At 42.6% G+C, this 27,879-nt stretch overlaps 1 protein-coding gene across 7 annotated transcripts in view; it reads right to left on the minus strand.

Moving 5' to 3' along the window:
- The window catches only part of Hps3 (HPS3 biogenesis of lysosomal organelles complex 2 subunit 1), a 34,699-nt gene extending 15,516 nt beyond the window's left edge, over positions 1-19,183 (minus strand). For 3 of the 7 annotated variants that reach the window (XR_006849105.2, XR_006849106.2, XM_046431671.2), the window contains exons 1-7: positions 18,902-19,182; positions 13,103-13,597; positions 12,421-12,592; positions 12,243-12,328; positions 8,650-8,842; positions 4,644-4,725; positions 1,770-1,924 (exon numbers count right to left, since the gene is read on the minus strand). Coding sequence is in view for 4 of the 7 variants with exons in the window: in XM_046431671.2 (XP_046287627.1) it covers positions 1,770-1,924; positions 4,644-4,725; positions 8,650-8,842; positions 12,243-12,328; positions 12,421-12,592; positions 13,103-13,597; positions 18,902-19,118 (1,400 nt within the window). In the remaining 3 variants the exon portion in view is untranslated. Of the gene's footprint in view, positions 1-1,769; positions 1,925-4,643; positions 4,726-8,649; positions 8,843-12,242; positions 12,329-12,420; positions 12,593-13,102; positions 13,598-18,901 lie in introns of all 7 variants that reach the window. The other 4 variants (XR_006849107.2, XM_046431673.2, XM_058574921.1 and 1 more) reach the window with 2 other exon arrangements.
- Positions 19,184-27,879: the final 8,696 nt, after the last annotated feature.

Below are 27,879 nucleotides of genomic sequence, written 5' to 3' on the forward strand. Positions count from 1 at the left end.
ATTGACAACCATGACATAACTTTCAGTATTTTCTTCAGTGCTTAGCTGTATAGTCGATCTTCACTGAACACTACTTCACAATACTACACAGGCCTACAGCATTCAGTAGTCTGTAACTATCATGTATGGATAACCCAGTTGCTTCCAATTCACTCTTCAAGTATGCTCAAATGAGCAATAAGCTCAAAACAACCAGCAAGACTCCTGCAGGCTATGAAAGTTCCTGTGCCTGGCTCTCTCCTGCAGGTGGCTGTCAGGAGTCAAGTCACAAGCCCTAGGCCATAAATCTAAAGAAACAATGTAAACACAAAACATTTATACTGCTGGGAAAATGCAGAAGACTCATGATTTTAAGATTTAAGGCACAATATTATTAACTCTTGCTTTCACTGTGAGGCATTTTCTTCAATATAAAATATTTGAGAATTTTAAAAATTCATTTATTTTTTTATTTTTTATTTTTTTGACACAATGCCTTTATTTTTATGTGGTGCTGAGAGTCAAACCCGGATCCCGCCCATGCTAGGCGAGCACACCCATGCTAGGCGAGCACTCTACTGCTGAGCCACAACCCCAGCCCCCTAAATTTAATTTATTTATGCTTTTATAAGCGGTACTGAGGATCAAACCCAGTGCCTTTCATATGCTAAGCAAGCACTCTACCACTGAGCCACAACCTCAGCCCTATTTGAGAATTTTTGATCAAATGGATTTTCAAATAAATTAAAATTTTAAAAATCATTTAAAAATACTTTAAAAATGTCAAATGTGCATCATTACAAATCGGTTCTCTTCTCACCCTAAAGCTTTTAGGATCTGTCAGTCTCAGTCTATTGCATGCATGCTTAGAATGTGACCATATCCTGCTAGTGGAACAAAGTATAGGCACAAACAATTAAAAAAATAAAAATGCATGTTAAAAATATACACCTGTGTTGGACTTGAAATACACTAGATGCTCACTCACTCCAATGGATTTCTTCCCTAATTAAAATTTTCTTAGAGGAATGTTCATATTAGATTATATTCCTTACTACTAAATTTACAATGTTGAAAACATCAAATAGAAGCATTAGCAGTGTGGAACTAAGTGTTCTACTCTTAACAATGTGAAAGCAGAAAACCTAAGAGTTAACTAGAAATTAATGTTATGAAAATGCAATTTTTTCAATTTTGACAGGGTCTTGCTAAATTACTGAGGCTGGCCTTGAACTTGCCGTCCTCCAGTCTCAGCCTCCCAAGTGGCTGGGATCACAGGTATGCACTACCATGTCCAGCTAAAAATACAATTTTATTTTAAGGAAGATATACAATTATCTAAAGATCATGGGTATGTTTTCAGGTGAGAAACATGTTCTTAATTGCCAATACTAGAAAACATTCAGTAACTAAAAATGCAATTGCTGAAAGGTTAAAAAAAAAAAACAGCAAAAAGCCTTGTAGTCTTGGCTTAGGAGCACAGGCTCTGTCTTTCCCTTTAATTATACAGAAAAGCATGTTTTTAAATCCTTTTCTAAAATACCCCTGATTTTTACTGAAAGTATTTTATAATTCATTTTCTTTTGAAAGTTCCATGGTGAATTATAAAGGATATCACAGAGATCCTTAGAACCTCCTTAATTTCATCCAGAAAAAGAACATCATAGAAAAGCCAGCTGATCATTCCAAGTTTTGATTTTAAAAAAAGATAAAGTAAGACACACACAAAATATACCAGGTAAGATTCATCCCAGACATAGGAAGGAGTATCTGGGGTGGGGGATGCTTACAGAAGCCTCTTGGGTGACTCTTTTCTCTCAGGAACAGCCTCAGGCTCTGCTTTGGTCAAGAGTATGATGTGGTTTTTAAAGTGACAGATGGCTTTCAAGCCTATGAAAAGCTGTATTCTTAAAGCACAGACATCCAAACTGACAGGTGGGCAAGCCTAGGGAAGGAAAAAAAAATCACAAATGTAACCAGGAACAAAGTGCATGAACATTGACCTTCAAACATGAGTCTGCTTGTCTGATAAAATATGTTCCACTCCCCACAATCTCCCAAAAATCTGAATTCCTATTCCTAAGAGAGTGAGGAGTTTATGTAATCAACCATCTATTTAATAGAGCTACTCAATCAACGAATCAACGAACTCAGTTCTGGCTGCTGACTAAATGCAGACTGAACTGCAGGAGCCCCTGAGGAGAGCAGCCCTGGTTGACAACCTGCCCACTACTGGTGGTGGCTCCGGGTGTACCAAACGGGTAAGGTCAGACACTATAGAAGGGTCTTCTGCAGCATGAAGTGTATAAAATGGTTGTATTTTGTTTTGTTTTGTTTTCTGCGGGTGGATGTGTGCAAGAAATGCTTGTGCAAGTTCAAGGCCACTCTGAGCAACTGGGCAAGACCCTGTCTCAAAAGGAAAAGAACTGGGGATGCAACTCAGTGGTAAAGTCCTGGCCCTGGGTTCCATCCCCCATTCAAAAAAAAAAACAACAAAAAATGCTTTTATGTCTGGATGAACCTGACTGCTCGCCCCTGGAACAGGCAGGGACTGAGTCAAGGAGAATGGATAACAAAGATAATGGAAGAGATTTCTGGAGAAGAGATTTCTGCAGAGATCCCTGCCCCTTCTCCTTCAATAACGCTATTTAGCCTCTGAGGCCATCTTTGTCATCCCTTTGTGCAAAGCGGTGGGAAAACATCTAGATTTATTTTTTCATTCATAAAAATAGTTAAGTGGGCCTTGGCTAGTTAGGAAAGCCAGAACCCCAGCCAAGCACAGTGGCCACCACTCAGGACACTTTGAACTCAAGTTCAAAGCCAGCCTGAGCAACGCAGGGAGACCCTGTCTCAAAATAAAATACAAGAAGGGCTGGGAATGCTTTCGTGAGTGAGGCCTTGGGCTCACTTCCCAGTAACACACACATACACAACTACACAACCACACAGCACTTCAGACCAGACCCTGAAGCTGTGGATTCTTTTTCAGCTTCCAAAGCCTGAGTCAGCCAGTGGGCTGGGCTGTGTGCTCATTCAGGTGGCGTCGAGGATTTGAGAGTTGGTGGAGTAGCAGGAAAGGGGTGCCATGCGTTGGGATCACCACTGACCTCCCCTCTCCCACCTCACTGGCCTCCAGGCAGCACCCCACCAGCTGCCACCCTTCCCTTTCTCTCTTCCTTTTCCTTCCCTCTGGTTTCATACCCTAGGAAGACATGGCATTGTGACTGTTTTCTAAAGTAGTTTGATCTGACTTCAATTTATCAAGTAGCCCAAGTTGTACCACCACCCCATGTGAGTCCAGGTCTTTCTGAGGGTTGAAAAGACAGGTGGAGAGAAGAGAAGGATGAAAAACAGAGAACAGAAGATTTTTCATCTATGTCTTCTTTCCATTTTTACTGGGGAAATACCCCTTATCTTATAAATAATGTCCTACTTGAAAAGCCCACGCATGCGTCTCATGCTCAAGAAGCATGTAGAATCCGTGGTTCCATTTCCCAGGCAGCTGAAGGCACTCAGAAAACCTGGAAAGCACCAGGAAACGCCAGGTGGGCCTAGGCGACAGAAGTCACTGAGAACCCAGAGCCCACCCTCCACAAAACACAATCACTTATCACAAGCTGGGCCACAGCAACTGCAGCCCGAGCACCTCAGTCACCCTGGGCATCCGCTGGTTAACACAGCCTGGCTGTGAGCTTCAGGTGCCAGGCAGACATGAGCTACCTTCTGAAAAATGGGTCATCACAATTTGGGGGTTTCTTGCAGCACAGCATGTGTTTTCATAACAAATATCTATTTAAATAGCTTATACTTCAGAGGTAAAATAACATAAATGAAAATTATGCAAATAATCAGTGAGTGTATTTTTGAGAAAAGAAATTCAGGGTCAGAAGATCAGGCTGAAATTGCCTACACTTATTTTGTGGGTAAGTGCTTTTCTAAGACTAAGCATACAACTTCTTACCAAAAATGAGATTATTGATCTAATATATCCATTAACTTCTAGACTAAGTATAGAAGATTCCCGAGTGCTTGGAAAATAAATAAAGAATTTTAGGCATATCTGATAATAGTATAAACAAATCATTTTAATGCATCTTCTTCAATGTTGTGCTCTGAGTATATTGCTATCTGGACTGTTCTATTAATAGCTCTGTACAACTGCAACCGATATTTGTTTAGAATAAAAAATTATAGTATACAGAGGCATGATATCCTCTCTCTGAGGTTACATTACACATGTTCTTCCTCAAACTTTAAAAACTATGTACTATGGGCTGGGGATGTGGCTCAAGTGGTAAGGCGCTCGCCTGGCATGCGCGGGGCACTGGGTTGGATCCTCAGCACCACATAAAAATGAAATAAAGATGTTATGTCCACCAAAAACTGAAAAATAAATATTAAAAAATTCTCTCTCTCCTCTCTCTTTAAAAAAAAAAAAACTATGTACTAAACAACTGTGAAGGAAATGCTCATAAGCAATCTTAAAGACTGTCAGCTGAACCACAAATTGCAAAGTGCTTACTGTGTAACACCCCGAAGTTCTGACCCAATAAATAAGGCAGCCTCAAGGTCCTCACCAGGCTCAGGCCCAGGAGCACATCTGCAAGCACCTCGTGTTCCCCTGTGATCCCAAGTCTTCCCTGTGACCATGAGCCCGTGCTCACCTTCAGGGTGGTGTCCATGTACGGGTCCTCCTCGCGAGCGGCCGCTGCGCTGCACCGCACTGTGAAGCACTGTAGGTTGTTGCTGAGGAAGAGGAGATGGGCACTGAGTAAAGTGGAGGCCGAGGGCCAGCATGCCCACCACCATGGGGAGGGCTGCGCAGGCAGAGAGCAATGGCAGGAATAGGAAAAGACATGAGCACTGGTAATGCTGACAAGGGAGAAGCTTCTGGAGAAGCAGAGTGTCTCGGCACTCCTGGGCCCCACTCAGCCCTACTGAAGCAGAATCTCCAGGGGCCAAACCTAGACATGCATATTTCTATAAAGCTCCCTGTGTGAGTGACGTACACCCTGGGGAACAACCATGGATCCAGGTCAATGTCCTCATTCCAGACAACATGATGTCCCCGGCTCTGCCCAAGGTATAGATGGGTGACTATCAAGGCGAAGATTAGAACCTGTTCCTGACGGTTGTACTCCCCCACCCATCGCAGGATGAAATTCCACCTGGATCGAGCTGGGCACCCAGCTTAGACTGACACTCAAATCAATAGTAAAACCGAAAATGAGACTGAAGCCATCTCAGATGTGCTTTAAAGCCTAGAGCAAGGTTCATTCTGGCACAGGCCTGAGCCAATTAGATCCCAGGCTCCAATAGAGCCAGATGTCATCAACACCAATATTGACATTAAAGCAGCTAACCATTTACTGAGAAATTGCTACCAAATACATCTTGTAGAGGGAACACAAGACTTTTAAAAACATACTATAAAGCAGAAGTCACCATGAACACCTTGGCATAATCAAGTGAAGGACCAGAGCACACCTAACAGGACCTCTAGAGCAGAAGGGCTTCTTCACCAGAGAAGGTACCCCGCCCTGTCACAGTTGGGAGACTTTGCACAACAGCAGTAACAGGTTCAGCCAGGACGCTCTCCAGCTGCTGGCACTTCCACCTCTGCTTCAGCCCACTGCCACTGTCCATTTCCACAGTGGAAATGGCCTCTGGAGTCATCCCAGTGACCGGGACAGCAGCACCAGCACTTACAAATCTGGAGCAGTTAGCAACCTCGAGAAGCAGATAGAGAATGGGGAGCAAAGCAAGCTCCCGCAGTCAGAATGGCAGTGACCACAGCTACGACCACAAACAGCAATGGCCTTGGGGTCTGGAGGTGAAGACGCAGGGGCCTGTGACTCACTTCTGCCTACCATAACCCGGCTTGGTGATCCAGCTTGTTGGCTGTTGCTGAATACCAACAACCGGAGCAGAAGTTTAATAGAAGAATAAAATTAACTGAAATGGGCAGTGAAAGCTGGAAAGATGTCCAAGGTAAGCTGCCAAGTAGAACTGTAAGCTGCTGACCAGTGGTGGAGTGTGATCCACTTCTACCAAGTAACTCACAGCAGCGCAAAAGAAAAGCCGGACCAGTGCATACTGTCTGTTGGCAGCGCCGACTCTGGTGTGTGAGCCTGAGAAGGGCTTTCCAACACACACATTTCTGTAAGATTGGTGTTTTACATGATTTTATATTGTCCCTTGATCCTTAAAAAAAAAAAAAAACGAAAGGAAACTGTTTTTAGAGATACACGTAAGCACACCTATCTTCCAGAAACTTTTCAAGACAAAAACTTATGGCACAAGGTATTTCTAAAATATGTATCTACTAGATAAAATTTAAAAATATAAAATTGAGTTCTTTTTTTTTAAATGACTTAAAAAAATAGGAGTTCACGAGATCCTTAGTAAGAATCTGACTTTACTCAAAACAACTACTATTCCAATGTCTAATGGCTCCACAGTCAAATTAATGCTATCAGAGTATCTTTTGGTGCTGATACTAAGAAAAGCCCCAATGATTTCCAACCTGGAGGTAGTCAAAACCCAGAAATTCAAAGTTCCTTCAAACCCTCTTAATACTGTTTCTGGACTCAGCATTCCAAATTACTTCCCGACTTAGACGTAGAAGAGAGGCATGAATTTGGGGATCCACTCACTGTCACTGCAACGATGGGCGGTCTTCGCACTTGAGGGCAGAATGTAACATTTCTATTCCTTCCTTCTCTCTCTCCCCGCTCCTTGGCTTCTGAGATGCTGCAGTTTCCTAGGTTCCTCTGCAGCCTTCAAGCTCCTCCTCCTCTGGCTCTTGGAACCTTCACCAGAGTTTGGTTCTGAGATGACTTCTCTCTGTCTACACACCCTTGGGATCATACACCCTGCTTTGAGAGGCATCTCGTTTTTGATGGTAATAAACTTCTCCGCTGTCCTCTTTACCCTTACCTATAGTTCTCTATGTGTCCAAAAGCCTAGTTAGCATTTCTTCTTAATATTCCAATAGCATCTCAAACCCAAATGTCTAAACCAGGCAACTCTTTTGTCCCCACATCTCAGCTGCCTTTCTTTCATAAAATCAGGCTTGAAGCCCTGATGGGGATTTTCATGCCTCCCCTATCCCCATCATTCCAAGACCCCAAGCAACTCTCCTGTGTATGTGTATCCTCTCCCATCCACTCCTCCTCCTCTCACTGCTGCTGCCTCGCTCAGCCCCAGCCTCTTGGCATCCTTTCCTGAGAATCCTGACAGCTTATTTATCAACGTCAATCCAACCTCCATAAAGGCCACCATTAATTTTCCTAATGCTATACTTTGGTCATATCACTTTATCCATTTAAAATGTTGAAGAATTCCTCAGTTTAATTTGAAAGCCCCGAGTGCACACTCATGCATTACTCCCACCACCTATGTCCTCTTCAGCTTCTTCCTAGTTAAGAACATCACTGCACCCTGACAGTTGGGGCGACTAGCTCCCTCCACGATGTTCACTTTAGAAACATACTCCCAAGGACGGTGTTTCTCCTAGTACTAGAATTCAGAAGGAGAGGCAGGCAGCCCCCCAGGAGAGGATCAGAGTCCCCACGTGGCTTCTATGCAGTTTGGATTCACTGTAGCACCTGCTGGAGATTCTGGTTTACTGCCCAGTAAAAAAAAAATCACCATCCTATGCAATTAAGTACCAATGTTTCCAAAAAACTAACCATAGCCTTTGTTTACAGTCTTCCCTCTACCTATAATAACCCATCTTTTCTAATTTCCACTCATCGAATTCTAACTAACTTGAGGTCTAGCTTCAAATACAACCATCTATCTGAACCAGCCCCATGGGACCTAGTCAAAAGTACTTCCCCTAGTACTCCCAGTACAAACTACAGTTTCACAAAGCTTTAAGATATTTTCCAAAAATCCCCTAGTGTATGTGCCCCCTTTATGTGTCTCTGCTCCCCTCTTACACTGTTTTAGTAGATGGTGTACCTTATTCATGGTTGCTTGGCCAGAGGGTCCAAAACAGTGCCCTCAATATAATCTGAACTCCAAAAACAGGAAATAGAACCCAAAGCATCACTTGCTATTGAGATAAAAGGAAATGAGATCAAACTCCTGCTCCAGAACCAGTGTACATGCCAGCATACTGGGGCAAGACGACAGAGAAGACAACTACTACTGACCAGTGCCTGACTTTGGCGAACACTCATCTGACCTCACTGTGAACACTTCCCATCTATACCAATCAGGGGGTGGAATCAGATCATCTTTCTGTCCCTTCACGGTTCTAAACCACTTGAAATAACTTGATTCACACTGAAAGAATATGACAGAAATGAGAAAAGGAAATCTGCAAGGAACCTGAAGAGATGTCTTGACTGGCCCATTCACTCCCACTGGAATTCCCCATTAAAATCTCCTTTATGAGGAACCTTAGACTGGTTCCCACAGGTTTCACAAAGATACCCATCCAGTCTAAGGAAAAAAAACAAAGACAAGCCAGAGTCCAACTCTTTAACACTGGAAAGGCAGCCACAGGCCATCAGGACAGATTTGCAAAGATGGATATAATGTATGAACTTCCAATGCTCTATTCTGCTTCACATGATTCTCATTTAAGATTTAGACAGCACCTCAGCACTTACAGAAAAATAAGTGACTCAAAGGCCAGCAAGTAAACTGCAATAGTACCTTGTGATGACGTGTAAAAACTGTGGCGTGAGCACGGCCTGCTGAGACTTCTCAGGGTATTGGTAGATTGACATTAATTCAACAGACTTGACAACCATGTAGAGATAGCCCACATGAGGTAGGGAGAAAAAGCAAAAGAGACTCAGCAACTCTTTTTCCTGAGACAAATTTTTTCCATCAGAAGTAAGCGAACCTGCATTCAAAAATGAAAGAAATAAATACCATGAAGCCAGTCAGAAAAGGGGAGAGAATCCATACCTCAACTTTTCTATGCAAACTGTTTCAAGGGGTAACCAAAGAGTTGCTAAGGGGAAGTTGTTCTTTATGGAAAAATACCAGTAAGAATTGAAAAAGAAGTGACAAAATTAGAATATCACCATTTTGGGACCCCTAATAAATGAACAGAACTAAATTAATCATCAATGACTGCTAACATCACACAAAAATCCACCCGATGACCACAAGCTTTCCAACAGATATACTTGGGTTACAAAAATATAATAATAATAATAATAATTATTATTATTATTATTATTATTATTATTCTGATCAAGCCTGAGTCTACACCATCATGGTTAATAGAAATATAAAATATAATGTGGGCTGGGGATGTGGCTCAAGCGGTAATGCGCTCACCTGGCATGCGCGGGGCACTGGGTTCGATCCTCAGCACCACATAAAAATAAAATGTTGTGTCCACTGAAAACTGAAAAATAAATATTAAAAAAATTTCTCTCTCTCTAAAAAACAAAATATAATGTGAGCCACATCTGTAATTTAAAGTTTTCTAGCAATCATAGTTTAAAAAAAGTAAAAAGAGCCAGGTGTGTTGGCACATGCCTATAATCCCAGCAATTTGGGAGAATGACGCAGGAGGATCACAAGATAAAGACTAGCCTCAGAAACCTGGTGAGACCCTTAGTAACTTAGCAAGATCCTGTCTCAAAATAAAAAAATAAAAGGGGCTGGGGATGTGGCTCAGTGGTAAAACACTCTTGGGTTCAATTCCCCCCCCCACACACACACACAAAAAGTAAAAATGTAAAAACAGGTGAATTTTTAGTAATATTGTGTTAATCCAACTCATTAAAAATATTATCATTTGAACAAGCAATAAACAAAAACATTAAGGAGATATTTTATATATTTTTGTACAAATTCTTCAAAATCTAGGGTGTATTTTACTCCTACAGTCTATCTCAACTTACACTAGTCATATTTCAAGTGTTCAATAGCAATGTGGCTGAGGCATACAGGATGGTGCAGATTTAACTACCAACTCACATGGAAATACTGTGGACACAGCAGCATGTTAAATAACACTGAGGAGTCAACTGGCAAAATTCAGGTTGTGGGAAATTTTACAGGAACAGTTCAATTCCTTGCTAAATGAATTACAAAGAAAAGAGGATAAAAAGGAAGAACCTAAGTATTAAGAGACTTAAAAGACCGCCATCAATTGCAGAGTATGGACCTTACTTATTTATGTGCCTGATTCAAACAAAAGAATTACAGAAAAAAATTTTAGGCAATCAAAAAACTCTGAACATTGACTAGATACCTGATGAATTTTTAAATGTGAAATGGTACTTGTGAGTTTAAGTAAAAGAATCCTTTCCTTTTAGAGACATGCTGAAATTTTAAAGATGAAATGCTATCAACACTAGGGTTTACATCAAATAGCCTGATCTGAGCAGGCGACGGGCACGGGTATCACTATGGAAACTGTCATGGGCACACAGAGGCTCACTGTACTGTCTTCTCACTAACTGCTGGAAATCATTCATAACCAAAGTACACCCCCCCCAAATACTCCTCTTACTGACACCCTTCAAGGACATCTATTAGTGTAAAAAGCCCAATTCTGTACTCTCTGCAACTGGCCAAAGTCCAAAGTCAATTGTCCAGTTTTCCCTCCCTCTTCTTCCCTACACATGTTGGGCTCCAGCCAAGCAAACTGCTCATTAATGTCCAAACAAACCTAATTTTATATTCTGCATGTGTTCATTTCCTTAGGTAACATCTTATCAGAACCTCACATCTTCTAAAAATTCTCCCCTCCTCTAGGGCCCAGCTCACACATACCACCCATCCACCCATCTGTCCATTTGGTGAGTATTCATTAGATACCTACCGAAAGTGCTGCTGTCCTGAATTCTAGGGACACAATAGAGCACAAGACACAGCAACTGCCTGCAGAGGCTGCGTTCTAGTGATGGGACTTGGAATGGAGGACAAACAAGAAAATTCCACAGTATGAGGACAAGGGTACTTAAACTGAGGGGTCAGGGACATCCCCAGTGGTGAGGTTACATTTAAGCTGTGCATTGAATGGCCTGAATGTGATCCTACAAGATTTGAGGGAAGTACCTTCTAAACCTGGAACAGGAATTAACAGAGCTTACACAAAAATGCACTTGGCCTATCTGAGGAAGGAAGTTCACTGGGCATATCTCCTCCACAGACAGAGAACAATCAGTGGGCTGAGAGTGAGACAGGACGAGTTCAGAGCTAGGTCACGGTGCCCATGGACACATTGGGAGTTTTTGTTCCAAGTGCTCTGGGAAGCTCACTGAGTTAAAGAACTGACTCTCTAACGTGGCTCCTGGTCCTGTCTGGTCTCCAGCCTTGTGCCCACCCTCTTCCTTGCTGCACGCTCCCTGGTCTTGCTTCTCTCAGTTCCTCAAACATGAGATTCTCCCCCCACCACAGAGCCTCTGCTACTTCCTCGCCTGCAGCTCCCCCCCCTGCCCTGCACCACCCTGCACTTCCCAGGCACCCAGTTCACCCTCTGCCTCGGGAAAGCTTTCTGGATCCTGGTTACAGGCTCTCACAGTGGGATTCCTCCCCAAGAGCACTCATCTCAGTGTGATCTTGTGACTGTTCAGTTAGTGTCTGCCCCACTGGGTGGTAACCCACAGGGCTAGCACACTGCCTACTCGGGCTTCGCTGGCTCCCCAGTACCTGGCACAAGGCTCGACACAGTTGATATTCATTAAATGTTTACTAAACGACAAAGATAAGTGGAGTTACAAAGACACTGAACTAGAATAATTCTCATACCTTTTTCTAAACAACAGCTAAAGAAGCTAAACAGGCCCTGACCAAGGACACAGCCGACTGGTGGTTCTCAATCTTGGACGCCATTAGACTCCTGGCAAGCATTTAAGAAATACTGATGCCTGGGCCCCGACACTGACTGATGAAATCAGAATCTCCAGCTCAAAGGGCCTCAGCATCTGCAATTTTTAAAATATCCAGGTTGAAAACCACTGCTTTGAAGGGATTTCCATCCAGTCCATATTTCCCCACCTTGTTCACAAGGTCATCAGAAGGAACTGTGAAACCCGCGTCTGGAACCCAGATACACCTCAGCTCTAACAAGCTCCAGATTTGCTGTTCTGGTCCCAGAGACTTTCCAAAAGGGTAACATCCCGCCCTCTCCATGACATCACTGCCAGCAAACTCTGTAGCACTCATAGGATTTGTCCAGGGCCATAGGGACCCAGTGGAAGACCCCAATCCGGAACCTGCGCTGGTCCCCCTCCTGCCCCAGCCCTGTCCCCTCTACAGTGCACTGCAGCCACTTGTACCTGTGTGGTAAATGGGGAGCAGGTGAAGGGAGTGCAACTTGATTTCATCAGACGGGCTGTAGAACGAGATATCAGGAGTAAAACGTCTGCGGGTTGAAAAAGAGGGAAAAAACTAAGTTCCCTGTACTTGAAGGAGGCCCATGCGCACTAAACACTGGTGATCAACAAGCTTGGATACCTGTAGAGCAGGTGCTGAACGTGGGAGTATTTTGTGCTTTCATCAGCCCATCCCGTGGACTCCAGCGTGACCAACAGCCCAGACTGCTCACTCTTCTCACCAAGAAGTTCCATGGGCTTTTGGCAGATCACAAAATCATCTGTCTCAAGCTGTGAAGTTTTATTGCCAGTGCCTTAAAAAAAATAAAACAAGAGAATTTAACTTCAAGCACTACTCTACCTGTTTGAAAGAAAATTAGATTTCACAATATCCTCCCACCAATTCAGTAGACATAGCAATTTTATTTCTACACACACATGTCCCACATTTACAGGGCACTTGCACATTTATTTCTCACAACTGATAAAGGGCGACGAGACAGGTATCATCATCCCCTTGTATACCTGAGGAAACTGAGCCAGAGATGGTGTTACCCGATGTCATTCCATTAGTAAAGATGAGAATGAGGACTAGAAACCCTCATCTAGCTGCAGGTGTTCCATTACTTATATTGACACACACATGTGGAAATACACACACATGCTGCAGAATAAGACACAGACAGCCATGTCATAGAGACAAATTTGACATAACAGGAATAACTCAATCTGTAAATAACGTGGCTAGAGTTTTTTAGAGACTGTCAAAAGTGAACGTTTTCTCCTTGCCTAAAGCAAGGAAATAAGTTAGATCCATTACTTACCTTCTTCTGTGTGTTTCACTGGAGTGTGGGTCTTATGCGAATGGTGATTAACTCTCTCCCCATTTTTAGGGTCCGACTCCAGTTTTAGGATTAAGACTTCTAAGTCTGACATGACAGCAACATATCCAACACAAAAAGAAATTTCAACAGGACTGATGCAATCTATATGTACAATTAAAGAACGTTCAAAGTCCAATACTGAGAATTCCTCATCAATGATCTGATACTTCAAACTAAATAACACTAACTTATTTGTGCACCCAACAAGGAGGTCTCCTTTCACTGGGCAACAGGAAATGCACAAGGGGGCCTCAGAAAGGGGCATTTCAACAATAGACATCTGGTCCCTGAAGGTCTCTCTGAAGGGTGCCTCCACATTGTGCCCAACCATTCGAATGCACACACGAGAGTTCTCGGTCTTTTTACTTCTCCAGTTCACATAGGCACGCAGAAATGTGGCTTTGTTTTTCTCTTCAATTGCTACCAAGTAGTCTCCTGAAAAGGAAGTGAGATCACACTTGGAATTTGTAATTACACTTACTTCACTATTATGAAATGAACACACAGATAGCGGAACTAAAGACCCTGAGTAACAGAATCCTAGGTGTATTTCTAAGTTGTATTAGGCACTAAGGTGCCAAAATACAACCACTCTCCACTTCAGTGTCCTTAGGTAACCTACCCATTACCCTGTAACACAGAGAAACTCTACCTGCCATTCCCTACATTAGCTCTAAGTGCTCAGCACAGCTCTGACGCTACAGCTCCAACACGGCTCTGTTGCAAAAAGGATGTGGCAGTTCTAGAGAATTAGGGGGGGCTTGTTAAAATTAGGTGTAAGTTAAGGACCTGCGCTTAACAGAATTTACACATCATCCCCTCCCCTTCCTGCAAGGCACAACTCAGAGGAACAGAAAGATGATGAATGCTAAATAGAATACAAAGCCAAGCTCATTTTCTCTTACCTGCTGACGAATAAGATTTTTTTAACTCATAAAAGAGGCACATATTTGTTGCAAGAAGTCAAAATGGTGAAGTGGTGTAAAGTGAAGGGCGTAACTCCCACTGGGGGGTCATCCTGAGGCCCCCTTAACATGCAGCCTGCTGCGCCCGTCCAAGTTTCCCTTGTATCAACATGGATCCCAGGGAAGTATTTTGTCTTCTTCTTTAAATATGCTTAACATTCCGCAAGTTTCAAAAATAATCAATAAATCTTCCCCTCCAAGTCCACACATGGATATCTAGCATCATTTCCATTAACTGCAAAACATGCTAAATCTACATAAACCATCATCTAGTCAACAATTCCCCTACTGCTATACATGCTAGTATTTCCAGTACTTCTTTGCCACTCAATAATAAACAGGTCTATGCCTATACATTTGCTGGAGGATTTGTTTGGTTTCCAGAAGTGAGAAAGCTGAGCCAAAGGGCAGGCATTTTAGACTTTAGAAGGTACTGCCAGGACACTACCCTAATTAGGTGACAGAAATGCAGGTCTCCAGCAGCCCCACAAGAACACGCCTGCTTCCCACAGCTTCACTAGTTCTGACACTCTGACTGGGGAAGCCTGGACTCGGGTGGTGGGTGGGATTTAGTTTCCTGACCACTTACAGAGCTGGCTGTTTCCCTGTGTCAGCTATGCTTGGTTTCTCCTCTGCAAGTCCATCTCTTTACATAAGCTGCTCATTTTTCTAGTCAGGTATATATCATTTCCTTCTCGGCTTCTAAGCTTTGGGTCTTGTTTACATAGTCCCAAGTAATGGTCCCTGATTTGCTTCCACCTTTTGGCTCTTGTAAATAATCCTGCTATGAATATTTGTGTACAAATATCCATTCAAGTCCCTGCTTTAGATTCTCCTGGGTGTGTGTGTAGGAGTGGAACTGGGGGGCACTAATTCTTGGTTAAGAGCCTCCCTGCTGCTCTCCACTGTGGCTGCACTGTTCTACTTTCCTACAGCAAAGCACAAGGGTTCCAGTTTCTCCCCATTTTCTTAAAATGAGAGCCATCTTAATAAGTGTGAGGTGGTACCCCATCACGGTTTTAATTCGCATTTCCCTAATTACCTATGTGCTTTTGGCCATTAATATGTCTTCCTTGGAGAAATACCTATTCAAATTCTTTGTCCACTTTTTTTTTTCTTTTCTTTTTTATTGATTGATTGATTGATTGATTGCAGTATTGGGGATCAAAACCAGGATTGACTGATTGATTGCAGTACTGGGGATCAAAACCAGGGCCCCATGCATGCTAGGCAAGCATTCTACCACAGCCCCATCTTTGTTCATTTTTTAAATCAAGTTGTTTTGTTGCTGTTGGACTGTAATTATTTAATATATTCAGGATCTTAATCCTTTATCAAAATGTGTGATTTGCAAATACTTTCAATTCCACAGGTTGCCTGTTTGGTCTATTGCTGGGTCTCTAGTGCACAAGAGTCTTTAACTTTTATCATGCCCAATTTATCTAGTTTTCATTTGTTACCTATACTTTGGGTATGATATTCAAGTTAGTAAATAAATTTTAAAACTAAGCATATTTGTTTATTTAAAATAAAAGCTTTTTATTCATGTACCTATAAATAAATGTCTGTTTTGTTGACAGAGTCACAAGTCAACTAGAGTTCACAGTCTGCAGTGCCCATGTTGTGCTGTATATTTTTGGTTTAAGGACTTGTTCTGAAAATGAGGAACTAGCTCTTGCCAAGCATACCTCCCTAATAAGCCTCATGATCAGAGCTGAGAAGTTAATCTTCACAATCACCCCTTAAGGTATCCATCTTCTTTTCTACTTTATAGATAGAACAGGTTCAGAAGCTGAGAAGCTCAGACTAGCCAAATAATATGCCTAAGGCAACACAGCCCACAGGTAAAGGAGCTGGAATTTAAACTTGGGTTCAGTAGCTCAAAGGCCTTGGGCTCATTTCTCAATCACCCTGCCTCAAACTGTTGGAAGAGAGATCTGTCTATAGGACTCTGTAGAGATGATAACATTTATAAGAAAAGGCAACTAAATATTTTTAAGCATAATGTGAACAGTGCTTCATGTTACTCTATGATAGCTTCTGTCCTCATTAAGTAAATTTAAAAAATCATTGTCTTTTTTACTTTAAAGCAAGAATTACTAATTTTTAAAAATAAGTAAACTTATATAAGGTGACTGACTCATAGTGGGGTAGGGAGAGGGAGCATGGAAGGAATAGACAAACTCTAGATAGGACAGAAGGGTGGGAGGGGAAGGGAAGGAGCAGGAGGCTAACAATGATGGTGGAATGTGATGGACATCATTATCCAAAGTACGTGTATGAGGACACGAATTGGTGTGAACATACTTTATATACAAAGATATGAAAGTTTGTGTTCTATATGTGTACAAGAATTGTAATGCATTCCACTGTCATGTACTTAAAAAATAAAAGCAATTAAAAAAATAAACTTTTCCTTCTATGCAGCAAGATGACAAACCTGATTAAAAACAGTAGTACCAGATTATAGAAAAGGCATACTCCTATGATAAAAATGACATCAGAAGCATCAGAATGTTTTAATACTTCAGAAAAGTTGTGGGGCAGGTGAATGGGCTAGGGATTGTACTAAAGGACAGGCGATAACAACCATGTGGCTTTGTCCTCTGCTTGGGTAAGAGACCTGCTAAGCATTTAAAGTAAATGTAAATACATTAATTATTTCCATTTTTGACAAGGGGAAATTTGCTACAGAGGAGGACACTGAGAACGAAGAACAGAAATCTCGAGGACCCGCTTACTGTTAATGGGGGGAAAGGGCCAAAAGAGAAACACTGCGGAGTGGAAGACGGTTTTCTGGCTATCAGCACATCCAGGAGCCAGCCCCAGTTTAGTTAAGCATGAATTAATTAAAGCTATACCCAGAAGTGAAGTTTAAGCTGCAGATTGAAAGTTACCCTTGAGCTACATGACCCAAGATGCAATGCCATCCACATGACTCCTCAACTCTGAGGCAGCCAACGAGATTACAAAAAAACCTTGTGTTCTTGGCCTCAAAAACAAAATTATCAGGCTACTTGTGGACTCCTGTAGCCAGTGTGGCTCGAGTCAGTGTTTCTCAATCCTGGCTAACCATCTGACTCACTGCAATGTGGCCTCGCTCCAGAGAAACCAACACTGTATTTCTGAAGGTGTGGTCCAGGCACGGGGGTTATTTTTTTTTTTTTTAAGCTTCTCAGGTGATTTTGATGCACAGAGAATGGTCATCCAAGGATTCCAGGAATCAACACTAGTTGAAACCAGAGGTTTCTTTGAATTTCAGGATAAATGTCCATTTGAAGAATGGGGGCAAATTCTGTAAATATATGGTGTGTCTGTCTCTCTTGTGTCTCTCTCTCTCTCATGTCTGTCTCTCTTTCTCTCTCTCTCTCTCTCTCTCTCTCTCTCTCTCTCTCTCTCTCACACACACACACACACACACACACACACGTAAGTCGAAACTGTACAGTTTGCCACCCAATAGAACTCTTGAAGGTAAAACCAAGAAACCTATTCCTAAAAGAGGGTACTGTGGGAAAAACGCCCAATACTGTAAAGAGTATAACCATAGAGATGAGTTAGAAATAACAAAATCAGTATCTTCCTGCTGAAAGGAAACTTCCAGACCAAATGACTGGTTTCTCAAACAAGTCTGTGGAGTGCTGTGAAAGATCCAGTTGATGTTGTCATTAGACAAAATGAAAAAATAATGACAGCATAGTAAGCTGCTTATAAAGTTAAAGTTTCTGTTCTCTTCTTTTATAAACTATGCTTTCAGTAAATATTAAGGCTTTGGTTTTCTTAAATAGGCATCTTTACTTGACAAAAAGAACAGCCAGATGCTAAGGAAGTCCCATGGTTTGTAGCTGACTCTCAAAAATCCCAATGTCTGCAAATTACTGACCTAATAATTCAATTTACTTCTTTTAAAAAAAGAAACTAAGACCCAAAGTTTCCAATAAACTCAAACTGAATCAGCCACAGAGTAGGGATTAGAGGGAGATCGCCAATCCTCCAGGTTTATGCCCTCTGAGCTTTTCCACAAAGAATACTGCAGTTTACATCCTTCCAAAAAGTAGGAATCAACGTTTACTAGACAGTTAAAAAAAAAAAAAAAAAAAACTAGGATGAATGCTTATGTAATCCAAAAAAGCATCTGTTTTCAAACATTGGAATTTTCTAAAATAGGGACACACCCACCCAGTGCCCCCTTGGCATTGCTTCACATTTCTGGTGGAAAAAAAGGAGTGGATGCTCCTACAGCTGTTTGGGGAGGAGGTGGGGAGCAAGTCTAAGATCAAGTTCTAGATTGACAGATTGAGAGCTTGATTGGATAAGATTAGCCAGACAGACAGACAGATCAGTACACAGCATGAGCTTTCAAAACCGTCAGAAGCCGACAGAGGTACAGGCGTAAAAAGCCTGGCTATGATTTGGGATCATTTTTGAAGCTAGGAGTACCGTGAGATTTAGGATACTATTCTCCCCACTCCTACTGCTGTATGTGTTTGAAATTTTCTACAAGAATAATTTCTAAGTGTCCCGCAGAAGTGGAACCCAGTCACGGGCTCTTCTGGCGCTGGTTCAGGATGCGCGGGGCGCAGGCGCGCCGCACCGTTGCCACGACAACTGCACAGCTCCGCGCTCCCCCCGCCCCCCGCGCGCACCCTGCACAGGGGCCAGACCCGCGGAGACCACCGGCACGTGCCGTGAGGTGCCTAGTCCCTCCCGCGCCCCCCGAGCAGCCGCCCGGCGCGCGCCCACCGCGGGGGAGGCCCCGCCCGCCACCACTCACCCGCCTCGCTGTAGACCATGCGCAGCACCCTGCCCAGCGTGGAGAAGGCGCACCTCGGCTGGCACAGCTCCTGGCCGACCACCGTGAACGCCTCCACCTTGCAGCCCGCAGCCACGAACAGCGCGTCGCGCCCCCCGCCGCAGAACTGCTCGGGCTCCAGCTTGCAGGGCACCACCTGCTGCGACCCGAACGGGTGCAGGTTGTACAGGTGCACCATCCCGGCGCCGGCTGCAGGCCCGCCCGGCCTGCCCGTGCCGGCGCCCGGGCGCGACCACTTCCGCGAGCCCCGGCCGCGCCAGGTCACGTGGGCGCCGCCCCATCCCGGGCTCCGCTTCTTAAAGAGACCGCAACCTCGCCGCGCCGTGGAGGGAACGCAAGGGCAGTCCTCCCGGCTCCCTCCGGCCCTTGGGCGGGGACCCCCGCCACCCAGAGCTAGCCGCAGCCCCGGTCTACTCAGTACTTGGCTAGTGCGGGGATCGCTGTGTCCTTCCCTTCGCCTTTTCACATTACTGCTTCGTGCCAGGCGATGGAAGGACAGGAAATCCCCTGGTTCTCAGTCCAGTGTTGTCCTGTAACCTCTATCCTGTATGTGGCCTATTCCTGACATCTCAACCAGGAGCTCCTTCTTGCAACCCTGCACCCTCCCCTTTTAAAAAACACATTTAGATGAACCAGGTATTACAGTTACTTTCCAGTTTTTCTCAAAAAAATACTTTGATACAGGGACAGAACTGAAAAGAGCAAGATTTCCTGCAAGTTCTGTCACCCTCAGGAACACTTCATTCCAAGATTTGTAAGTCAGGATTAAAATTCCACTTGCCTCCGTTTTCTGTGTTCTCCAGTTGAGTCAAGTATCATTAAGTAATAGCCTTCCTTTTCCCACTCAATAGGGAACTCTGGAAAACAACAGGTTCATCAGATTCACTGAGGCAAAGACATGGACAAGAAGGAGGCGGCTCAGGGCAGGAGCTAGGGTTGCACAAATTTCAGAAGGTTCCTCTAAGGGGGAAAAAAAAAAAACTAGACTAACATATTCCACACCTAACCTGTTCTAGATACAATAATTATAAACACCCCTTTTCCCTCCCAAACTATCTGCCATGTTGTCCTTTTTTGATTAATTTCCTCCTTCAAGACTGGTCTGATATTAATTTAATGCAATTACACATGCAGAAAATGTCTCTTTTGTAGAAAGAAATGAGATTTGCCCAAAGCCAGGAATCAATGCTTTTGTGCAGATATCCTCTCCCCAACTTGCTACAGTCCCTGCACCTGGCTCATCTAACACTCTTTAGCAGGAAACATGACTCGCTAGGGAGAGGTGGGGTATGTGTCTAGCTTCCTGTCAGGAGCTGTGAGCAGGAGCTGCCTATTGGTGTTTCTGCTGCAAAAGCAGGGGCACCTGCAGAAGCATGCCATCTGCCCTGGTGGGGTACCTCCAGTGTTCATGTGTGAGGGTTTGCCATAGCAGATGCCGCCAGACTGGGCAGCTTCAACAGCATTTCATTTTCACAGTTCTGGAGGCTGGAAATCCAAGATCAAGATATAAGAAGGTCTGGTTTCTCCTGAGATCTCTCTCTTTGGTTTGCTGATGGCCACCTTCTTGCTGTATCTTCATGTGATCTTTCTTCTGCATGCCCACATTTCCTCTGTAAGGCCACCTATGTGACCCCATGTAACCTTGATTACCTCTCAAGCCCCATCTCCGACTTGAGTCACATTCCAAGGTACTTGGAGTTAGGGCTTTCACTTATGAATTTCAGGGGGGGTGGGCCACAATTTAGCCCAGGTGCATTAGTTGGATAAAACTGTCTTGAGGACTTCTTTAAACTGTATTGTTGAGGAGGTTCAGGGGAATCATACAGGTATAAATCTCCCTCCAGATTCTCCTTGATACCACCACAATTGGAGATGGATACAAAAATGATTCTCCAAAAACATGGACAGAAGCTCTACCCAGCCAGCCTAGGAAAGAGGGGTTCTGAATCCCTGGAGCACCAATTCCCAATCCCATCTGCCAGGCACCCTAGGATATCTACATAGATCTCAGAAACTGTATGTTGAGGATTCACCCAGAGGATGGATTTACTTCTCATGTTTCTATTACCATGTGTCCTCAAAGCATTTTCTGAAGAAGAAACAAAAAGCAAAAGATTCTCAAATAGCTCCACTGTCTTTGAAAACAAACCTAAAAAAAAATTTTTTTTAATGATATGAGCATCTTCCTGAAGAACAGAATGTGGCTTTCTCAGAGCAACAGAAGTAGTTTCCATGCCCTGAGCACCACCATCAGGACTGCAGGGCACCTGAGAAAATCAAACCCCTGTGCTGAGGTGCCCCGCCCCTGCCTCAGGGATAGGAAGTTGGTGGAGTAAGGCAAGACCCAGGCCAGGAACAGCTGCTTTTCTCACCTCCTTGTCTCCTCCCTCTTGCCCATTTTCTTTCAATATGGCACAGGCAGGCACTCTCCTTGTCTTTGACTTAAGATCCCCCACGTTGCCAAAAATAATGCTCTCTTCTTGACTTCTGAGCAGCATTTATCACTTTCTCTTCTTAAAAACCTTGTCTGTTGAGAGAAGCCTGGCATTTTTGCCAGAGGGAATGGTTGAAAGGTGACCCTGCTCCGGGATTAGGGCGGCTCCTGCTGGGAATAGGGCGGATCCTTCTGCCTCAGGCGCCCAATACTTTGGAGTTCCCGTTGAGTTCTTGCGGGGTTCTGAGAGAATTGGCATGTGGAGCCCGGTGGAGGTAGTGTGCTCCCGGGAAGTGTGTGTAGAGTGCCGGTGAGAGTTCGGGAATAAAAAGTTGCTGTTTGAACCTACGAGGCTTTGTGGGGGCTCGGTTATTTTGTGCCCAGCCAGACTGCGGCAAATACCGTTGAGTTCTCGCGGGGAATTGGCATGTGGAGCCCGGTGGAGGTAGTGTGCTCCTGGGAAGTGTGTGTAGAGTGCCCGTGAGAGTTCGGGAATAAAGAGTTGCTGTTTGAACCTATAAGGCTTTTTGGCGGCTCGGTTATTTGTGCCTAGCCAGACTGCGGCACTTGTCTTCTCGCAATTTCTGATATCCCACTCCCATGTTTTCCTCCTTACTGTCACTACTCTTCCTTTTTGGACTCTAAAATTGTATGTCCTGGCAATGCTCTATCTATATTAACTTTTTTGGATGAAATCAACAAATCTTATAATTTTATTTTACTTGCTTTTCAGTACTAGAGATTGAACTCAGGGGTACTACGTCTCCAACTCTTTATTTTTCATTTTGAGACAGGGTCTTGCTAAATTGTTGAGACGGGCCTTGAACTTGTGATCCTTCTGCCTCAGTCTCCCAAGATGCTGGGACTAGAGGTATGCCCTGCTGTGCCTGGCTAAATAGTATGATTTTTAAAACTTTCTAAATCTAAGGACCCCCCCCCCCGGAAAAAAAATTCCCATCTCCAGGCTTTTGGTTTCTCCCTTGAGTTCTCACCTTGAAAATCCAACGCAGATTTAGCATTTCCATGGCCTGCTTACCATTTTCAGACTTTAGGATATCCAAAGTCAACTTGTGATTCATTCACCTCCAACCTCCTCTTATCTCTAGCTAGGTAACCAGCATCACCATTTACCCGTTGCTTAGGCAGGACCCCAGGACCCATGTCTTTCTCTGCCTCCCCTTTCTGCCCGCCACCCCGTCTCTCCACATCTAATCCATTAGCAAGTCCTGTCAGTGTTGCCTTAGAATATATACAGAATCTGATCCTTTTTTACCACATCACTGTTGCCATCCCAGTCTCAGTCACCTTCATTTCTCACACAGGCAAATCTTTCTGACTGGTTCACCTGCTGTGTCCTCACCCCACTAGAGTCTATTTTCTATAGAGCACCTTTTTTTTTTTTGAGTCAGCACTTTTTCTTCCCTCCCCTTCCATTTCCACTAACAGTTCACCTTAAAACCCTTAGGTGAGGCAGGGCAAGGCAAAGCTGCCACAGAATGGGAGGAGAAAGCAATGGACAAGGGAAGTCAGAGCCCAAGCAGGATGAAAGGGGTATCAGTGATGGGGTTTTGCTGCCTCCCATGGGGAATCAGACACCAAGAATGGTGAGGAGGGCTTCGTTATGGAGGGTAAGAGTCTGCTTGCAGTTAGGAGAGTATCTGAGCAGAACAAAGAGGTCATCACCTATGGGAGTGAGAGCCTGCGCCAGGTGAAGAGTGTCCATGGAGGGGCAAGGGTCTGGCTGCCATGGGTCATCATCATCCAGGGCAGGAAAGGGGAGTGTCCATGTGATAGAGGTAGCCTGGTATGGAGGACTAATATGTTCAATAAATATATTAAGAAGAGTAAGGGCTGGGGAAATAGCTCAAATAGTTGGTAGAGTGCTTGCCTCACATGCACAAGGCCCAGGGTTCAATACCCAGCACAAAAAAAAAAAAAAAGAAGAGGAGTAACCCGGTGCTCGGGTGAGGTGGTGCACAACTGCAATCCTAGCTACTGGGTAAACTGAGACAGTCTGAGAAACATAGCAAGATTCTGTCTCAAAATAAAAAAATTAAAAAGGCCTGGATGTAACTCAGTGATAGAGCACCCCTAGGTTCATTGCCAAGTATTTAAAAAAAATGTGAGACAAGTTTCTTAGTGCTAGCAAAGGAAAGTATAATCACAAAAAGGAGAAAACCAGACTTAGGAATGAGAAAAGTTGAAATCATGAGTCATGTGTTAGGATGGGATAACAACACAATATCATTTCTGTAATAGTCATGCCAAAATTGCAAGAAAGATGAGAAAAACATCAGACAGATGCAAATTGAAGAAGATCCTAAAAAACACTGGTCTGTAATTTTCAACAGTGTCAAGGTCAAAAAAAGTCAAGACAGGAGTAGGGAACTGTTCTAGACAAAAGGAGTCTAAAGAAATATGACAGCTAAATATATATATATATATTGCTATTAAAGGCATTTTGGCAACAATTGGCAAAATTTGAATGGGCTCTGAGGATTAGATGGTAGTGATATGTTATTGCTAATTTCCTGATTTTGATGATTTTATGGTGGTCATACAGGACAACGTCTTTATTTGTAGGAACACTTCAATACTTTGTGTATGTATTCCAAGAGTATACATGTTTAAGTTTTCAGTGGTGATAAGGCATGAGGTCAGCACTTATTTGCAAAGTTAAAGAAAAAAAGAGTTTCTGTCTTGTATTTGAAACTTCTCTGTAATTTTGCGATTATTTCAAAATAATAAAAAATTAAGGATGGTGGCCTAGTTCATAAGTGCTTTTACTTCCACCTAAGATGAAGTAACAGGGACTAGATTTATTCTCTTGTCTGAACAACCAAAAACCAGACACGCTAAGTGGAGTAAGGGTCTTCAAGACACTGGACATCGGGTCAGGCAGGACTGTGTGCCTGAGAGATGGAAAACAAGCAAAGTGGGATCTACAGTGGCCCCAGCCTCCTGTCCAGAGGAGTTCTCAAGGCACAGAGTAGGAGGCAGCACCTAGAAGGAGCCAGCTGTGCTGATCTTTTGGGTCTCCCTGAAATTCTACTCTATTTCTTGTTGATATGGTTACAAGGAGAAATACACAAATCCACAACTGTAATCAGATAATTATTGAAATAGAACAGAATTGCAGAGAGACCCAAAAGACCAGAACTGGAAGAAAGGAGATAGCTGCATTTGTAGAGAACTCCAGAGATCTGCAGAGAATCAGGTAGAGTGGTAATCAAGATATACATGTGTGCCCAGTGCGGTGGTACATGCCTGTAATGCCAGGGAGTTGAGAGGCTTAGACAGGAGAATCACAAGTTAAAGGCCACCCTCAGCAAATTAGGGAAGCCCTAAGCAACTTAATGAGACCCTGTCTCAAAATAAAAAGTAAAACAGGGCTGGGGATGTAGCTCAGTGATTAAGTGCCCCTGGGCTCAATCTCCAGTCCAGGGGGAAAAAAATGTGCAGGTGTAGAAACTGTTTGAAGCTGCACAAGGAACTGTCCAAAAGGATTAGAGGTAATAAACCTGGAGTTTACACAGGACTTGAATAGTGAGTGTTCTTATCAGCCAGACTGAAAAAACCCAAACTTTAGCAGCACTGAGTAATGTATTCAGAAGGGCTTTGCCTTTGGTAACAGATAATAAAACCAACACGTATGCCTTTTTAAAAATATAATTGCTGCTTGCAAAAAACAAGCTTTAAATATAAGAACCCAAAATATATCAAGCTGATACTAATCAAAAGAGAGAATAAATGACCATAATGCTATTAGACAAATTAGATTGCAAAGAACAGAATACTACCAGGGTTAAAGATGCTCATTTTATAATGATAAAAGGGTTATTTCATCAAGAAGACAAAACAGTCATAAATGATTATTCAGCTATTATTATATCCAAAAGCAGATGAAACAAAAAAAGTGATATGATTACAAGAAGAAATACACAAATCCACAATTGTAACAAGGTATTTCAGTCTCCATCACTCATAATAATTGATGTAATTGATAGATAGCAACGATATAAATTTGACTAGTTAATCAATCAACTAGTAACCCATTAGGTCAAAGAAGCAAATGGAAAATCAGAAAATATTTTCAACTGAATGAAAGTGAAAACAAATACAGGCAAAATACTGCCAAATACTTATCTTAGGAAAAATGAACAACCACAAATTAATGGCTTCAGCTTCTACCTTAAGAAACTAGAAAATAAAGAGTAAATTAGACCAAAAGTACATAAAATAAAGGTAAAATTTTTTCAGAGCAGAATTTAGTGAAGTCAAATACAGAAAAACAATAGAGAAATTCAATAAAACCAAAAATTGGTTCATTTAGAAGATCAATAAAATTGACATACCTCTAGTCAGTTTTATCAGGAAAAAAGAAAATGAAAATACAAGTGACCAGCACCAGGAATGAGAGAAGGGACATCATTGGAGATTTTTCAGGTATTAAAACAGTAACAGGAAATGTTTAGAAAAATCTTGTGCCAATATTTGGGAAAATTCAAATGAGTGGGCAAAACTTGTGAAAAAAAATTCTAAAGCTTGCTAAAGAAATAAATAATCTGAGTAGCTATTTATCTATTAGAGAAATTTATTTGTAGTTAAGAACCTCCTCAAAAAGAAATACTCAGGGCTGGGGTTATGGCTCAGTGATAGAGCACTTGACTAATGCGTAAGAGACCCTGGGTTCAATCCTCAGCACCACATAAAAATGAATAAATAAAGGTATTGTGTCCAACTACAATTAAAGAATAAATATTTTAACAATACTCAGGCCCAAATGGCTTAATTTGCAGTTTTATAAAGAAAAAGAAAATGGCACAATGTCTCTCTCTCTTTATATTTTGGTATGTACATTTCTTTTAAATGAAATAAATTTTTCATTGTTTTATTTTTTAAAATCTGTTCTCACCTCCTTCCCTCTGGGTTCTATGCTCTGTATCTAATGGTTTTGAAATAATTTCTCTGATCCCAGGTCCCAAAACAGAACTAGGTTTTAGATTGTACTCTAAGGCACAAGGTAATGATATTCTGGATCTCTCAGCTCACATCTGAGAGACTTAGTGGTCATAGTGTTTACACAACCTTTTTCAGAAAATTTTTAAAAAGAGGGAGTGCTTCAGCTTATTCTATGTGGCCAGCATTATTCTAACAAAGACATCACGAGAAAAGAAAACTACAAGCTAATGTATATCATGAATATAATATATGCAAAAATTCTCAATGCATTTTTATCAAACTGAATCCAACAATGTGTAAAAGGATAATAGATGTAATTAAGAGGAGTTCACCCCAGATATGCAAGCTTGGCTTAGCATTTAAAAAACAATGTAACTTAATATGTTAAAAAAACACATGGACAAATGATTTTTGACAAAAGTGCAAAGATAATTCAGTATAATAAGGACCTAAATTCTAGTCCCAGCTCTGCAACTAACTGTGATGCCAATGCACACGCTCACTGTCTCTAGACCCCGTGTGTCTACGATAGTTAGAAGGGAGAGAGCAGGGAGATGGCTCAGGTGCTTCCATCTCTAGACCCTTCGATGAGTCTTTGACCCCAGTACAATTAGTCAACCTGGTAAGTGAAAGGAGGGAGTGAGAAACTTGCAAGGTCTTCATCTGGGGACACAGTAAAAGATACCAGCTCAAGTGAATGGGAAACGTAATGGTGTTTCCAGATTTCATCCCTAAGAGCTGATGTTAGGAAAAACACCCTTCGCTCGCTCTCAGACTAAGGGAAGGTATACCTGTTCTACAAAATTAATATTTTTTTTAAAACAGTAGAAGCCTCTACCCCTTTTCTTTTTTCTTTCTTTTCTTCCTTCCTTCCTTTCATTCTTTTTCCTTTCTCTTTTTTGATAAAATTTACTGGGACCTAATAAAAGAAATGGAAATGCTCTGAGGGAAATCAGCAAAGAGCTTAATATCCCAGCTGAGCAAGTGACCTCACAAGCCTGTTTCTTGATAGTGTGAGACTGACAGGAGGTAACACGGTTTTTAATGAAGAACCAGCCAGTGCAGAACCTCAATGTTCTTTGGTCCCTGTATCTCCCCAGAGCACACAGTGCTACATGGTGCTAGGATCCTGAGTAACCTAAGAATGAAAAATGGCTAGAAATACAGGCTTCATAGATGAGAGTGGAGAGTTCAACCATAGGGAATATGACTGTCATTACTAGTGGAGGGAATGTAGGGAGGAACAGGAAAACTTCGTTGCTCATAGATTAGGAAGTAGAATAGCAAAGTGATTAAGAATTTGGGCTCTTGGATCTGAACCCTGGCTCTGCAAGTTGCCAACTATGTTGTGGGATCGTGGCCAGATTATCAACCACCCTGTGCCTCAGTTTTCTTATGTGTAACATAGGATGACTGTACCTAATCTGTCAATTTGAAGATTAGATGCACTGAAACCTGAAAGGTGAAGAAAAGTCTGGAGCATTGTAAGAGCCCCCTAAGTAGAAGCTATGCCATCATTGTCTCCCCACCGAGACCCCTAGTC

Source organism: Marmota monax, unplaced genomic scaffold (assembly GCF_021218885.2).
Source record: "Marmota monax isolate L192 unplaced genomic scaffold, Marmota_monax_Labrador192_F-V1.1 WCK01_AAM20220418_F8-fsc00022, whole genome shotgun sequence".
In the NCBI taxonomy this organism is placed as follows: domain Eukaryota; kingdom Metazoa; phylum Chordata; class Mammalia; order Rodentia; family Sciuridae; genus Marmota; species Marmota monax.